The sequence below is a fragment of the Anarhichas minor genome, unplaced genomic scaffold (genome assembly GCF_050575085.1).
Source record: "Anarhichas minor isolate MPS153535 unplaced genomic scaffold, ASM5057508v1 ptg000023l, whole genome shotgun sequence".
Classification (NCBI taxonomy): Eukaryota; Metazoa; Chordata; class Actinopteri; order Perciformes; family Anarhichadidae; genus Anarhichas; species Anarhichas minor.
This window is the reverse complement of record NW_027466469.1, coordinates 2,448,650-2,464,796: the sequence shown is the minus strand read 5'-3', so window position 1 is coordinate 2,464,796 and position 16,147 is coordinate 2,448,650. Positions and strand designations below refer to the sequence as shown.

Here is a 16,147-nt window from a genome sequence, read left to right as displayed (position 1 = left end):
TTAGAAATGCACATACGCATGCTCACCAGACTCCTTTTACCCTAATGCCACTATTGTTATGGGGATCACTGCTCCCCCTGCTGTTCAACTTTTTGTGTGTGTGTGTGCGTGTGCGTGTGCGTGTGTGTGTGTGTGTGTGTGTGTGTGACGATGGATTGTGTCTGTTGTGTGTTGTGCAGATTAACCAAAACAAGTTGCCATCTCGAGTGGTGGAGTCCAGGGTGATCTCCAGGGGACCGGATTTCACACCTGCTTTCGCAGATTTTGGCAGACAGATAACCGGAGGACGAGGCGCTGCGGTGAGTCACATGAGCACACACACACACACACACACACACGCGCGCGCGCCGCTCTTTCATAAAGTCACACACACTCCTCCGATTCCAACTTTCTTAAAATGTGTCTAGTTGTCTCGTAATCATGAGGTCAAATTGAGAAATTCAGTGGGGAAAACATTAAATGGATACGCCACATCTTTCAAACTTTTGCGTAATTGTCTGAGGATAATGGGATATGATTTGAGGTACTTGGTTCCAGTTGGTTTCAGCCAAAGTCCATAAGTATTCAGTGGCTGATTCAACACAGCAAACCTCCGATATACCACTCCAAACACATTTGTACCATCGTCTGAGTCAAGAATTGTCTGATTTGGAATGAACGTACTCAAACGCAGCAACACATAAGAGTGCATCAGTTCTTCTGGACAATGCAGAGGCAGTTCAGGTCCAGCAGATTGTTACATTCTTTATTTTCATATTTATTTCAAAAAGTAATGTGGAGAGTCTGGGCCTGTGTCCATAAAGCATTTTTCATCTGTCTTTTTTCAACTCTTCCCAATGAAGGGAGAGCATATGCGGCCGCCTAGAGAGTTCCGCATTTTTTTTGTCCGGCCGCTTTGAGCGAGCGCGGCTAGTTGAAAGTCTCTGAACTTTTCAGAAAAGCACTGGTGACACGTCACCGTAGAAAATAGAGGAGAAGCTTGGCTGTGTATATCCATCCTGAGCTTTATATGTCACGCAGACACTTAACAAATCTTAACACAGACTGAAAAGCCCATTTGTGGCAGCAGATCGGCCGTGCGTACACAGAATGTTGCTGGTGAGTGTTTTTATCGCTGGACGCGTTGTCTCTGACTGATCTCCCTCCTTGCTCTGACATTACGGCTGTCAGCTCTAGCAGTGAAAAGCTCATCCAGACAGAGAATGAGGGCAAGCATCCTCAGGTTGGTGCGCTCCCCAATCGCGCTGCAAGCACTTTTCTGCCAGAAAAAGACACAATATGGACACAGGCGCTCATTTGGCCGAGAATTGTTGTCTGCACATGGCTCTTACAATTACAAGGAAGTGGCAGCTACCTTTTTAAGTCATGTATCTTTGTTTTATGTTCAGTTTTTATGTTATATTTTGTTGTTTTTCATTATAATAGACGATGTGTTGTTGTTGTTGTGACTGACTTGTAGCTACGAGGAATATTGACGCGTTGTATTCTTTTCACTGCGTTCACAGCTTATGAACATTGGGGCTCGGCGGCCTCCACCCAGGAAGATCATCATGAACGTGTCGGTTGATGAGATTCAGCTGAAAAAATCTGAGAATGCCTGGAAACCGGGCCTGAAGAGGCCGGAGGTCCTTGCAGACGATCCCGCGGTGCAAGACACACAGGTAGATCCAAATATACACACACGCCTGTCCACAAACACAGAAAAGATGACACAAGAGAGGAGTTTACCAGACTTGTTTCTATTAATTTAAATCCACTGGAGTGAAGAGCTTTACATTTTAGAAAATTGCAGAATCAATCGTCTGATCTAACTTAACAAAATGAGAGTTAAGTTGTTATTTCTCAGTCGAAGATTTGCTCTACTTCGGTGTGAAACAACTTTACGTAATAAATAGACGGTTATCATGGAACATACGCATTTCTTAAAATGGTATCTTTGTCAAAAAACAATAATAATTGCAAGCCATTAGTTAGTTTGTAAGATAATCTTTAAATACAATGCTTGACTGATTGCCCTCAGGAGCTCTTCAAGAAGGTCCGCAGCATCCTGAACAAGCTGACGCCTCAGAAGTTCAACCAGCTGATGAAGCAGGTGACGGACCTGACCATCGACACAGAAGAGAGGCTCAAAGGGGTCATCGACCTGGTCTTTGAGAAGGCCATCGATGAGCCCAGCTTTTCCGTGGCCTATGGAAACATGTGCCGCTGCCTCGCCACGGTAAGCAGGCCACCGTGTCGACTTTAGGTCAGAGAAGCGGGCAGGAAGTGAATGAATAATCTCACCTCATCTGTGGTTCATTCACAGCTCAGGAGTTCTAGCACCACAATAAGTAAACTTTTCTGAAATCCCCAGACGGTGCAGTTTCCTCGACGTGTGCGCTCCTTTAATGAAACTAATCCAATTTGCCTCTCAATGTGCAGTCAACGGCTCTGACTAAATGTTTCAGCCACAAGCGGATCGATGGGTTCAGATTCATCACCGCGTCGGTGCAACATAATGCTGTGCGATACAACACAGTTCAATACAATGCGGTGATATAGTGTGAACAATATCATTTAGTGATGAAATGGTGAGATGTGTTACACCCTTAATCTATATTAGAGGGAGGTGGAAAGAGGGCCGTCTTTTCTATTTGGATTGAATTTGTTGGTTGTAAAATATGAAATACATCATCTCTTAATGATTCCTTTAAATGGGTCACTATTCATTTAATATGCATTTCTGCAATAAGAAACAGTTTTTTTTCTTTCTTTCTTTTTAAAGAAACATGATATCTATCAGTTGGTAACCCTAACCATACATTTAGCATACGTACAGGGCTTTACGGTAATAATCCACACATGGAAATATTAAGAGAAGTTTCCTTTTTAAAATTATTAAAGGTTTGTCACCTAAGTTGTCTTAATACTTCTGTTTCTTGACGATATCCACCGTGTCTACTGTTCCTGTGCAGCTCAAGGTGCCCATGACAGACAAACCCAACACCACAGTGAACTTCCGCAAGCTGCTGCTAAACCGCTGCCAGAAGGAGTTTGAGAAAGACAAGGTGGACGACGTGGTGTTTGAGAGGAAGCAGAAAGAGCTGGACTCTGCTGCATCGGTTTGTGCTCAATGAATTACTTTAGCGTGACACTGGATTTCTGGCTGTGCCAAAGCATTTTCAGTGCTGGGGAGAGAATGAAACTCGAAGCAAAGACGTGTTGTGAGTGATTTTTGTTTGATTTTTCCATTGGTCTCCTCAGACGACAGAGCGCGAGCGGCTCCAGGCGGAGCTGCAGGAAGCCAAGGACTTGGCGCGGCGGCGCTCCATCGGCAACATCAGGTTCATCGGCGAGCTCTTCAAGCTCAAGATGCTGACGGAGGCCATCATGCACGACTGTGTCGTCAAGCTGCTCAAGAACCACGACGAGGAGTCCTTGGAGTGCCTGTGCAGGCTGCTCACCACCATCGGCAAGGACCTGGACTTTGAGAAGGCCAAGGTGAGGCGCAGAAGAAGGCTGATTTATTAAGAGAGCTTAAGTAGTTCAAACGAATTCTACATTTCGGGAAACGCGCTTGTTTGCTTAATTGAGTGTAATATGAGAAGATTGATACCACCCAGCTACTGCCAGCAAGTTCACTTAGCTTAGCATAAAGACAGGAAATGGGTACATTTTCCTATAACAATTATAATGAAATATTATTATGTATTGTACAATATAAAGAGGGAATATTTAACATATTTAGAGGCTCACTGGCACTTTAAGCAGACCTGATGTTTTGTTTCTGAGCCAGCAAGTAAAACAAGTTTTACTGCAGCCAGAGAGTGATGGTTGACAAGGATTCAGCCAGAAGATGAACTGTTGTTCAGCAGCACTTTGACATGAGCACAGCATGTCGGCTCTGCTAAGATGCCACGAACATAAATGCCTCTGTGTAGAGTGCTGCAGGGATACTTTTGCAGGCCAACCTCGGAAGTTAGCGTCTCACTGGTTCCCTCGACAACAAGCCATGCTGCCATGTTGGTGTTTCACCTGTTTACTATGAGCTACAGGAGCTCAAGGAAGCTGTGGCAGTTCTTTACCGTAATTACCCAAGTTGAGGTGCAAATCGATTTTTTCCTTTTTTTTAACATCATGGAATTAAATTAATTGTTAAAATTGATTTATCGCCCAGCTCTAGGTATGAGAGGCATGAAAGAGAAGGTTGTGGTGGGATTAGGTCCCACGCTGGCCGGGCTCTCTTCAGTTCAAGAGACGGAGGAGAAAATGTTGATGTATGTTCTGAGGAAACATGAATAGGCACACAGTGGATGCTCTGCTTTGTTCTGTCTGACTGACTCCTGTTGACATCAGTGACACCCAGCTGGACACAGCGAGAGTCCTCAGATGCTTGGAGAGACACTAGACCTGAGGGCCTTCCTGATCTCTCTCTCTGCTGTACTGCGATGTGTGGTTTGGTCCTCATCCTCCAGCAGTCACCCTGCAAGAGGAAAGCCCTCTGACCAGCAGAGAGACTGATAGGAACTCAGCATAGCAACTTAATTCTGCTTTGTTTCACTTTCCGTTTGAAGGAGTTTTACACTGTTTACCAACATAAAAAGCACAGTTTTAGACGTTAATAATTCATCTTGTCCTTCAGATGAGTTTCATCCTGTTTAATTTGGTGATTTTGTGAACATGGGCGTTTTATTGTCGGACCATAACAGTGAATTGGTTTTGGGCTTTCTGGGCTATTACAGTTGTAGTTCTACCGTCTCCCAAATTGTTCCAATTTCATCTTGGGCGGTCCGGACGGCCTCTGCTCCGAGTAACAAACGGACCAATCAGTCAGTTTAGTGTAATAATGTGGAAATCCCTGAAACTCGCTGTCCATTAGATTCAACAGAGAGGTTGAGAAAATAATGTCTGAAATGAACCTCCTCGCTCTCGCTCTCTCCCTCCCCCCTCAGCCCCGGATGGATCAGTATTTCAATCAGATGGAAAAGATCGTCAAGGAGAGGAAGACGTCATCTCGGATACGCTTCATGCTGCAAGACATTATGGACCTCAGATTGGTGAGAGTGTGTGTGTGTGTGTGTGTGTGTGTGTGTGTGTGTGTGTGTGTGTGTGTGTGTGTGTGTGTGTGTGTGTGTGTGTGTGTGTGTGTGTGTGTGTGTGTGTGTGTGTGTGTGTGTGTGTGTGTGTGTGTGTGTGTGTGTGTGTGTGTGTGTGTGTGCGCAGCAGATAGCGCTGCATTAAAAGAATACAACTTTCCCATATCGGTTTCCTATAATATTAAAACAAATTGATGGCACTACAATGTTTAAACACAAATGTGTTCTGTACGTCTATTAATAGATTAAAATGGTGAATGAATTTTTAAAAAACAACAACAAACACCAACAACTGCCATTAACATGTGATTGTGTTGATCTTTATTTTTTTTACACAGAACAGTTTCTTGTGGAAAGTAAACTGTCCACACAGTACAATGTGATCACATATTCTGCACACAGTTCTGTGTTTAGTATTGTTTTGCCAGTGGCTGTTAAACAGGAATCATGAGACATAGTGTGCATTAATCCATATATACTGTATATAGGTGTAAAGTCAGATTAGGGCTGTTCAATATGACAACAAAACAAGAGAATTCCCCTATTTTAATCAATATCTTTCTCTGCAAAGAAATATTGTTGCACCTGTATGTCAATACACAGTCATCTATGTTACATACATGAATGCTCACCTGCACACAGTCTATTGTCTGTTCTGTTTCAGCAGTTTGTTGTTTAGTTTATTGAACACATAAATGCATATTTGGAGGGCACATGGACGTTTCCTGGGCTCCCACAGAGACAAACGAGGGGCAAAGGTCTTAACATGACGAGTGTCGTGTCCGTTTTTATCCAACGGAGACATCTGCACTGTGATTCTCTCCTGCAGTAACTCTTGCCGAACGCAAGCTGTTTGAATTCATGTCACTGTCTCCTGCAAGACGGTGGAAACACACATTTGAGCCGGGCCGTGCTGCGCTCTTGTCAAATTAAAATGAGCAAGGCTGCTTGGGCTACGGCATGTTCAGCATCATGGAATGAAACGAATACTAATAAAACAAATGAAGGGTCGTAGTGAAAGCTGAAACTGATAATGTTAACACATGTGTCTGAGTTAGTCAATGATCATAACTGACAGTCTTTGAATATTCCTCTGCGCTTAAAAAAACGCCTTTATATCTGAACTGATATATCTGCTTTGATAAAACCCTCCGACACTCTGCAATAATCTGGGCTTTCATTTGAAACAGCTCGGCTCAAGTGAAATCAATCCGTGATAAACTGCTGAAGCTGACACTACTGCTCGAGTCAGTTCTGAGGTCATTTGTGGTTCTCGGTATTCTTCCAGCACAACTGGGTGTCCAGGAGAGCCGACCAGGGCCCGAAAACCATCGAGCAGATCCACAAGGAGGCAAAGATTGAAGAGCAGGAGGAGCAGAGGAAAGTGCACCAGCAAATGCTCTCCAAGGACAGCAAGAGACGGCCAGGTCAGACCCGCGGTCTAAATCCTCTTTAGAGCTTACAGTCGGCACACCGACGGTGACTCAGGAAGCCTGCAAGCATACTGAGAGATTTCCTGTCCCTATGACCTGCAGAGATGCTATTGTGCCCAACAGCAGACAGGAAGCCCCCCCGGTCCATCCCGTCTGTTAGCTGACCTATCATTTCTCATCATGTCTAGCGCAAAACTGTCAAAAATGTCATTTTGTCAGCTTTGGCTGTCCACTCAATGAATGACATACTATTAGATTTCCACTGAGTGTGCGTATGTGTGTGCGTTGGCCTCGTAGATCCCAGAGAGCAAAGAGAACAGAGAGATCAGCGCGTGCAGAGAGAAGAGACCTGGAACACTGTGCCCGTGACAAAGAACAGCAGGACCATCGACCCCACCAAGATCCCAAAGATCTCCAAGGTGAGACATGCTGCTGCCTCTTGCATATGAACCAAGCAAGCGCTACAATACAGGGGGGGGGGGGGGGGGGGTTCTACTCACTTCACGATGTGTACATGCCCTTCTTCGCCTTCTTTCCTCGCATCTTAGTCCCTCCCACTGAGGGATGCGAGCGGTGGAGGCGAGGAGAGAGGAGTCGAGGAAAAACGGCCATTTAACTAAATAATGCATCTGCGCTTCAGGGCGAGCGTTGTTTTGGTATACCGCTTTATTTTATGATCTCTGTCAGAAGAACTGTTCACGACAACTTATATATTTACTTTTAATTCTATTCACAACGTGGCATAATGTGACAAAAATATGCCACGCCTCTGTTACACGTCTCGGGTGCCGTAAAAAGACTTTTGCAAAGTGTACACATGTGCATCCTCGCTCATGGCTCCTCCGGCAAGCCTCCTATCTCTTCGAGATGCATTTTAGGAATTGAGACAAGGAGGTAAAAAAACAACAACAAGAGAACTCCTGTGTTTCATCATGTGTACTTATTCACTGGCCCTGTCCTCTTGTGATCCACATTATGGTGGTGAGTGTTCAGTAGCACTCCGTCCCCCTGTTGGACCCACGTGGTACTGCTTTGTAAAAAGAAAACAAGTTCCCCCTGCAGGAGGAATTCTGCCATGTTCTTGGTGTTGGGTCCACTATGAGAACAGTCATTTTACTAATCCTTGTTGACAGTTCTTGTAATACACTACATGGCACACACTGCATTTTGTGTGCTACTTATATCTTGAATCAAAGGTTTCACCAGTGCGTTCTTGAGACCCTGAATATAAATAAACCGGTGTAAAAGATGGATAGATGCACTATAGAAGAATTTAGTAAACAAAACGTAAGCATGATTAGTGAGCAAGTGATATATCAGGGAGGGCTCTGTCAGCAGATTGTTACTGTTATATGACACAAGCATATTAGTATCTACGCTGATTGATGTGTGTTATTTCTGGCAGCTCAGAGCGTTAAACGGACAATCAAAATGTACCTGCAGGGTTAGGTCTGCTTCATTCATCTGGTCTCAAACGGTGTCCTCGTTTGCCTGTTTGCTGTTGATGGTTTCCATGTGTGCTTGCAGCCTGTTCTTAAATGATTCTCTTTCTGCAGCCTCAAATGGATGAGAAGATCCAGCTGGGCCCCCGGGCTCAAGTCACGTGGGGGAAGGGCAGCAGTGGAGGAGCCAAGGCCAGTGACTCAGGTAAGAAAACATGTAGTAACTGATCCAAGACCACAGGAAAATTGCATGAGCAGGAGTTGGAGATATCGTGCGGACCTGAAGTGACGGGGGGAATATGCGTTTATTACACAGCAAAGCACATCTCATCTTGTGTTTGAGAGGCCAGTTCAAAGAAGCAAAACACTGAAGCCTAAATGTCACATGGTTAAGCTGTCAGTATGCCTTAAAAGAAGTATGATGTGTCGTACGACCACGAAGACAGAAATGTTGATAGCTGTTCCAAACGGCCATTGTTAGATTAAAGAAAGTTACAGAAATTGTCAAATCAAATATCGGTTTAGCGCCTCTGTAGATTCTTACTGATGCTTTTAGTTTGATCCTGAAGCTCACTAGAGATTGTTTTTCCTATTGATCAGCATTGAATTTTGTATTTTCTTTCCCTCTTGATACTGCAAACACCTGAACTCTATTGATCCATGAGCATTACCCTTCATTTTCTGGTCATTTGTGTCTCTTCTAACCTTTCTGTTCATAACAGAACTATCACGGACAGCTGGCCTCAATCGTTACTCTGCGCTGCAGTCGACGCCTTCTCCTCAGCCCTCCACCACTCCTCCACAGAACCCAGACTTTGACCCCAGGAGAACTCTGGGAAGGTAAACAACAACACCACGTGCTTCTGGTAGTTACGCTCTCATTTTCAAACATCCTGATTGGCTCGAGCTTTTTTCTTCTCCTGGCAGTCGTAACAGTGCGACGAGAGAACGCAGTGAGAAGCCGGTGATCTCTGCCCCTCCATCGTCACAGCCCGGACCGTTCACCAGGGGGGGCAGTTCGAAGGAGCTGCTGGAGAGTCCAACTCCCGAGGAGCCGCGGAGAGACCGGGAGCGAGAGGGAGCCGAGCCCCGGAGACTGAGTGTCACCGAGGACAAAACGGAGCCGGAGCGCAGCCGAGTCAGGGAACCTGGTGAGACACGCGGCGCTGCACAACACTTGGACGTACTTTGAAAGCATATTTGCGTTTAAACTGTCTCTAGTGACACCACACGGATGATCTGGTTCTGGGATTTAAGCCATGAACTAGTCTGGGTTGGCATCAGATGTCCTGGATACACCATTGGTGCACCATTAATGACATCAGAAAACATAAATATCGTAACTCTTACCTCATTTACATGCATTGTATATTGTTTCTCTTTGTATTACAACATGTGTCAATCAATTTAGGAGCAACAGCAGATTGAAAACAAAAGGATCACGTCTACGAATGATCAGAAATGCTTGTGTTTGTAGCTCCCCGGTGGCTTGTATGCTCATGATTTCTCGTTGGTGTGACGTTACACGCTAGGATTCTCCAGCAAATACATGAGTATATATCTGGCCACTAAATATTGGGCCACAAGCCAATGTAGTCTACCTGCTCACTAACGGCACGCAGATCTAGAAAGGCAATTTGTTTCGGTTGTATTTGTGATCTTTGGGGGTTAATGCCCTTGCGTCTCATTTTGTTGCTGTAAAACTGTATCATGCATCATTTTAATTAGCTTTGGCTGTGATGCTGTTATGCGTGTCTTTTAGTTTAGTCAGTGAATATTATATTCTCAGATAAACTGTCCCTAAAAACATACATCTAGATAAAAAAAAAGATTGTACCTTTTTGAAAGTATAATAAATTAAAGATTTTAAACAAAGTATATGTATTGAAGTCGGAATAGGGTAAGTTGTTGCTTATGTGATTAAATCAGAGTAGACCAAACATGGATTTTCATCCAGACAGACACTGTTGTGACTGTTGTTGTTAACGTCGACAGTGAAACCGGAGCCAGTGGTCCAGACCTCGGAAAGACCTCCTATGTCTGAGGACGAGACGGAGAGGAAGTCCAAGTCCATCATCGACGAGTTCCTGCACATAAACGACTACAAGGTACTGAGATTCACAAGGAGATCAACAGTAGATGCAAATTCAATCAGTATTTTCAGTTTTTGTTTCTGTAAAATACTTTTTTAAAGTATGTAGATAAATGGGATAGTTCTGATTTTGCGCGGTGGGGTTGTATGAGTTTGTTATCGGTGTTTTACCTGCAGTAGATTGGAGGAACAGACAGGAGTACGTGCACGGAAACTAAGTATTTACTGCTGTGGACGGAGGCAGCAGCAAAACGTATTTTAGCCACCTAAAAGAAAACCAATGTTAGTTTAAGTGCACGCTATGTTTGGTCACCGCTTTACCTTGCTGTAAGACAGCCCTTCGAACGTGGACCTGAAGCTGTTGCATCCATCTATGTTCTCTTCAAAGCTACTGACTCCTTTGACAAAAACAGTTATTTTACCTCGTACAACTCAGGACTTGCAGGTCTACTGCTGCCTCGATCAAGTCAAAGTAAAGGAGAGGAAATATTCTATATATAGTGTACACTTAAATTATAACGTATCAAATAAACTGTATTTATTTTAGGTGGTTAAATACGTTTTGCTGCTGCTCCTCATTAAACCCCACTTCAAAAAAATCTAAGCTGTCCCTTTAATGTGTTGCTCTTTAACGACAACATTGTTAATATCAGACCCACAGCTTTAATCGTCGTCCTTTAACCACTGTCCATGCGACGACAACTCATAGAATTCAGATGCATGTAGTGTTCGAGTTCCTCTTCTCTCACTAGCTTCAGTCTCGATCGTATTCCTTTGTTTTTCTGCAGGAGGCTGTTCAGTGCGTGGACGAGCTCGACCTGGGCTCTCAGCTGCACATCTTTGTGCGTGTCGGGGTGGAGTCGACCCTGGAGCGGAGTCAGATAACTCGGGACCACATGGGCCAGCTCCTCTTCCAGCTGGTGCAGCAGGGCATCCTGCCCAAACCTCAGTTCTTCAAAGGGTCAGTTCACCCACTTATTTTAATGCACTCAGCCGTAAAGCCAGGCAACCGACTGTGCCTGCTTCTTGTTATTGTGACTGCCGTGTTCCCATAAAGTGGGAATATTGATTGAGACAGTTTCTTATTCTAAAATGTCCCCATCCAATGATTTTGGGGTTTGTTTATTGGCATCCCCATGAGTTGTTGCAGTGTTATCCACAGATGTACCCAGAATATTATTTATAGTTCTCCAGAACTGTCACACTTACTCCACTTGGTTTCTCAGTAGGACTCCCAATCAGCTGCATCACCAGACTTCATGGCCACCTTTTGTTGTCTCTTGCCTTAATTGCTGCTTTCGGCATTCTGTTCTTCGTCCAGCCAAGAAGCTTTTCTTGCTTTAACTGTAAATATTCTAATGAACAAATGCGTATCAGCCGCCTTTTAACTCAGCTCAAGCATTTCTCTGAAGTTAATCCATTGTTACAAGCTAGTCTCTTGTTTGTATCGTGGTTGCTCATGAGAAAATCTGCTACCGGTTCTGATTTTGGAATCAAACAAAGTACATGCAACTTCACGTATTTGTAAATAACAATCAAATGTAGATTCATTTGTCCAATATCTTTTTAAAATCAACTTTCAAAATCTGTAATTTTGAAACAAATACCTTAAAAATGCCTAAAGTGACACTTTGAATCCAGGTTTCTGCTTGATGGGGGTTAAAAGAAAACTCTTTTGAAGGTCAGCCATCGTTCCAGAGCAGAACAGTGCAGTCACTTCACCCAAATTCAGAACAACTGTCAAACTCAAAAGGGAAACTTTAAATTAATGCCAAGTAGAAGTAGAAACAAAGAATGAAGAGTGTATTTCTTCTTGTCCGAGGGACATTTTTCTGGTCCATGATGAATACAATTGAAAATGAATTTGAGTTTAAATCCATATTTTGTTGGTGCTTAAATATCGTTTGTACACGTCTAGTGTGTCACCTTCCAGAGGAACAATTACATCACTGTGTTATATGTCGCTTCCTAACCACCGCGGCGTCCGTTTTGTTTCCTCAGGTTTGCAGACATGCTGGAACAAGCGGACGACATGTCCATCGACATTCCCCACATCTGGCTGTACCTGGGCGAGCTGCTCACTCCGGTGCTGAAGGAAGGGGGCTTCTCTATGAGAGAGCTCTTTAGGTACGACACCCGTCACTCGCTGCATACTCCAGCAGAAAACATGTTAAAAATACAGTCAAATTTAGTGTTTGCTCAGAATATATCAGACCAATGTGTTGGCTTCGTGTGCACAGATGAAATTTGTGTTCACCTCCACAGAACAACATTTTGATCAATATTTTCCTTGATGAACATAATTACATGTTTCTTGTTCTTCGCGCAACATTTTTCTAGTTCATGTTCCTCTTCTCTGTTCTCATTTCCTGGATTCATTTTAGGCTTTACTAAAGTTTAAGATACATGGAGGAAACTTTAACGGGCCCTTATGGCTGCACAGCAAATAGTCTCAAGTGTTTCATTGTGTTATTAAACTTCTCCGTTCATCTGTTTGTTCACAGTGAATTAAGCAAACCTTTGCTTCCTGTGGGAAGAGCTGGGATCTTAATCTCTGAAATACTGCACATACTATGCAAACAAATGGTAAGCAACACGTTCAATCTTCAATTGAGTAATTAAGTTACCTGCTCTTATTATAAAGCCAGTGGGCTTTAATCAATAGCTCCATTGTAGTTGTACACGTGTAATAGATGATGTTCACTTAAATGTCTATCAAGGTGATTATATCGGTGATATTTTGGTGAAATGGATTTGAATGTGGAAGCCAAGAGTAAGGACAGAAAAAATGCACTTTCATTGTTGCTCCCATTTATTTACTACATAAATCAAATCATGGACATGGTTGATTTGTAGCTAATTATGGCTGAATTGGCTCGTTGAAATCTTTTTACCTGGAGACCAGAGAGAAATAAAAATAAGTTCTGTCAGAGAAGAGAGGTGCAATGCTGTCTCCTCTTGTCTCCACAGAGCCATAGGTCTGTGGGTTCTTTGTGGAGGGAATCTGGCCTCGACTGGACCGACTTCCTGCCAGAGGAAGAGGACGTCGAGGCTTTCATCTCAGAACAGGTTTGTGATAAAGGCCTCCGCTCAAATCTAGAATATCAAAATTGTAGGAAATCTCAGTCACTAACATTTGGTTTTGTTGATACTATTATAAGACAAAAAGTGGACAGAGAGCACATTATCCTCCGACCCCCTCCTCACTCTTTCTTTTTCCCATTTCATCATCTACCTCTTTTATTGTCACCTCCCCATCGTGTCCATGTCCTCTCGTCTCGATGCGAACAGAAACTCCAGTTCGTTCTGTCGGACGGCTCCGGTCCCGAGGAGGCTCTGTCCAAAAAGATCTTGTCTCCTGAGGAGCTGAGCCAGCAGCTGGAGAAACTCCTCCTGGAGGACATGGCCAGCGACGAGCAGATCTTTGACTGGGTGGAGGTATGAGAAGTGACACATTTCTTAGAGGAGCAACCATTAAACTCTGCAAGCTAGTGACTTAAATTCAGAGAGGCAGCCTGTAATGAGCAGAAACATTTAATAATAATAAAACAAAACAAGACTTAAAGCTGTTTCCTGTTCTTTTGTAGCATAACTGCTAAGACCTGTTGAACCATGTGAAATTGACACATTGTGTGTTTCCCCCCCACTCCTCCTCTGTGCTCTATTTCCCAGGCAACCCTAGATGAATCTCAGATGAGCTCGTCTCCCTTCCTGAGGGCTTTGATGACAGCTGTGTGTAAGGCAGCAGTGAAAGGTAAGCACTCCGCCACCTGGAGGAGAAACTCCTCTATTCTGCTGAAATGCCACCACTGATTTCATATCACTCACTCTCCATCCCGCTTTACCGAACAGATGATAACACCAACTGTCGAGTGGACACGGCCATCATCCAGTGGAGATTGCCTGTATTACTCAAGTACCTTAACTCAGACACTGAGCAACAGCTGCAAGCACTTTATGCACTTCAGGCGCTGATCGTCGCCCTCGATCAGCCTCCAAGTAAGTGCTGCATCTCGGTTTCATTAGGAGGAGAGAACTGTGATTCATCAGAGAAGACATAAATCATTTTCACCAATCTTATTGCAGAAAATATAATCTCAGCACAAGGTTTGTTTCGTAGCAGGTATGAAGCTAACGATCATGTCACATGATACTCATTAGCAGATGGAGCTTGCCCGGTGGTCATGGAATTACAGATGCTCAAATAAAAAAATATCCTGAGCACTTAGAGGACTGCTCGTCCGTGTCCGATTTAAAAGTTCAGATTCAATTCATTGTTGACCTGGAGAAGGTAGTTTACAAATGTTTCTACGGTGAGTTTTTCGCTTCGATATTCAGATTATTCTAATCTGTAACATTAAAGCTTTGTTTAGTAACATTACAGAAATCAGCAAGAGAGACAGCTACATTTAAAGAAAAGTATCAAACAGAACTTCTACAGCAGGACAGCACGTTCTTTCACTTCATGAATCCTTGTCGGAGCCAAAGCGATGACTGATGCGTCTTTTGTCTTCCAGACCTTCTCCGGATGTTCTTTGACTGTCTGTATGACGAGGACGTGATCTCGGAGGACGCTTTCTACAAGTGGGAGACGAGCAAAGACCCTGCCGAGCAGCAGGGTAAAGGTGTGGCCCTCAAGTCTGTCACGGCCTTCTTCACCTGGCTGCGGGAGGCGGAGGAGGAGTCGGAAGACAATTGACGAGGGAGACACCCGGGGGACGCGACGTAGTAGAACTGCATCCTTACAGCAGAACAAACAAACAAATAAACATTCAAAATGGGTGTGTGGGCAGGACGACATGTTTTACGGCTGGAATTTTTTTCTGCGGTACGGTTCGGAAAACATGCCGCCATTTTGAGTTTGGATTCCAACGGCGGAAGCACTAAATACCTGTATTATACATAGAAAATATTTTTGTTTTAAATTTTAACTTACTTTTGTTTTGTTACTTTTTAAGAAGAGACTTAAAAGCTACATAGGTTCTGGACTCTTTAATTTATTATTTTTTTAAGGACTGCAAATATGAAAGTTATTTAACATTTGCAGATGCTCACAAATGAGAACAACAGAAATAACAATATAATTAATTATAATAACAAAATAATAATTGTGAAATAAATAGCCTCCCTGGATTCCACACTGTTTGGTTTAAAACAGGGTAAAACAAAGTTATTTTGGGATGACGGGGAAGCGGAGATAAAAAGGAGAGGATGCACAGAAGCTATTAACGTTGTCCGTGTATGACGTTTTGAGGTCAAAGGTTATCTCCTAATAACCAGAAGGTGTTTCCCTCAGCCTTGGCAAGCTCTACGTTGATTTGTACATACGCCTCGTGAGAGGCAGAGGTATGCATTCGAGAAGCGATGCAAGTCAGTCCGCAGAACTGTCAAAACAAATGCAGATGAACAAACCGGATACATTGAAATGAAACGAGCAAAAAATTGCAACATTAAAAAGCAAATGGCCAAGGTCGCTGAACGTGAAATGCTTGTAATACTTCAGACCTACAGAGCAGACTAAAGCTTGTAAATACATTAAAGACAAAAAAGGTATTTAAAATTGCTCATTGTCATGATTTGTTTGGTTGGTGTTTGAAGATGAAGGTTGACAGATTTGTTTCTTTTGAAAGTGTGTGCGTGTTCTGTTTTCCCATTTTCGGGTAACACCCCAGCATCCTCAGAGGAGCAGCTGGAGTCACTGTGGGCCACTGATTTGTTCTGCTGAGACAATTAAAGCATCAACAAACATGAATTAACTCCCAACTTGTGGCTTTGAAATAGTTGCAGCAGGTCCTTTCTCTTGTAATTGACTGCACTTTTTTTAATATATGTTTTATTTTATTTAGATAAATATATATTTTGGTCTAGATTGTGTATAGATCTAGTTGAGATGTGTTTCAATGTGGTCAGGCATGCACTGGCATTCATATTACAATGTCTGCGTGATCACATATGGGGCTGGCCTTATCCATAGCTCATGCATTTGCTCGTCTTTACGGAAGTTGACTTGATTTTTTTTATCACCCACAAATAACTTTCGGCACCCTGTGAACATGGAGACTTGAGCTGACACCATTAATAGATTAGTCGAAAATGTCAGCTTCT

The 16,147-nt window shown here is 43.3% G+C and overlaps 1 protein-coding gene across 14 annotated transcripts in view; it reads left to right on the top strand.

Moving 5' to 3' along the window:
• The window catches only part of eif4g3a (eukaryotic translation initiation factor 4 gamma, 3a), a 46,671-nt gene extending 31,069 nt beyond the window's left edge, over positions 1-15,602 (top strand). For all 14 annotated transcript variants that reach the window (XM_076097013.1, XM_076097016.1, XM_076097011.1 and 11 more), the window contains 20 exons: positions 180-299; positions 1,506-1,661; positions 2,021-2,218; positions 2,955-3,101; positions 3,244-3,480; positions 4,932-5,036; positions 6,364-6,502; positions 6,806-6,927; positions 8,065-8,155; positions 8,673-8,790; positions 8,878-9,101; positions 9,946-10,058; positions 10,831-11,003; positions 12,044-12,169; positions 12,547-12,628; positions 13,013-13,111; positions 13,334-13,480; positions 13,715-13,796; positions 13,895-14,041; positions 14,560-15,602. In XM_076097013.1, the coding sequence (XP_075953128.1) occupies positions 180-299; positions 1,506-1,661; positions 2,021-2,218; positions 2,955-3,101; positions 3,244-3,480; positions 4,932-5,036; positions 6,364-6,502; positions 6,806-6,927; positions 8,065-8,155; positions 8,673-8,790; positions 8,878-9,101; positions 9,946-10,058; positions 10,831-11,003; positions 12,044-12,169; positions 12,547-12,628; positions 13,013-13,111; positions 13,334-13,480; positions 13,715-13,796; positions 13,895-14,041; positions 14,560-14,741 (2,808 nt within the window). In that variant the 3' untranslated portion in view covers positions 14,742-15,602. The remainder of the gene's footprint in view (positions 1-179; positions 300-1,505; positions 1,662-2,020; positions 2,219-2,954; positions 3,102-3,243; positions 3,481-4,931; positions 5,037-6,363; positions 6,503-6,805; positions 6,928-8,064; positions 8,156-8,672; positions 8,791-8,877; positions 9,102-9,945; positions 10,059-10,830; positions 11,004-12,043; positions 12,170-12,546; positions 12,629-13,012; positions 13,112-13,333; positions 13,481-13,714; positions 13,797-13,894; positions 14,042-14,559) is intronic.
• Positions 15,603-16,147: the final 545 nt, after the last annotated feature.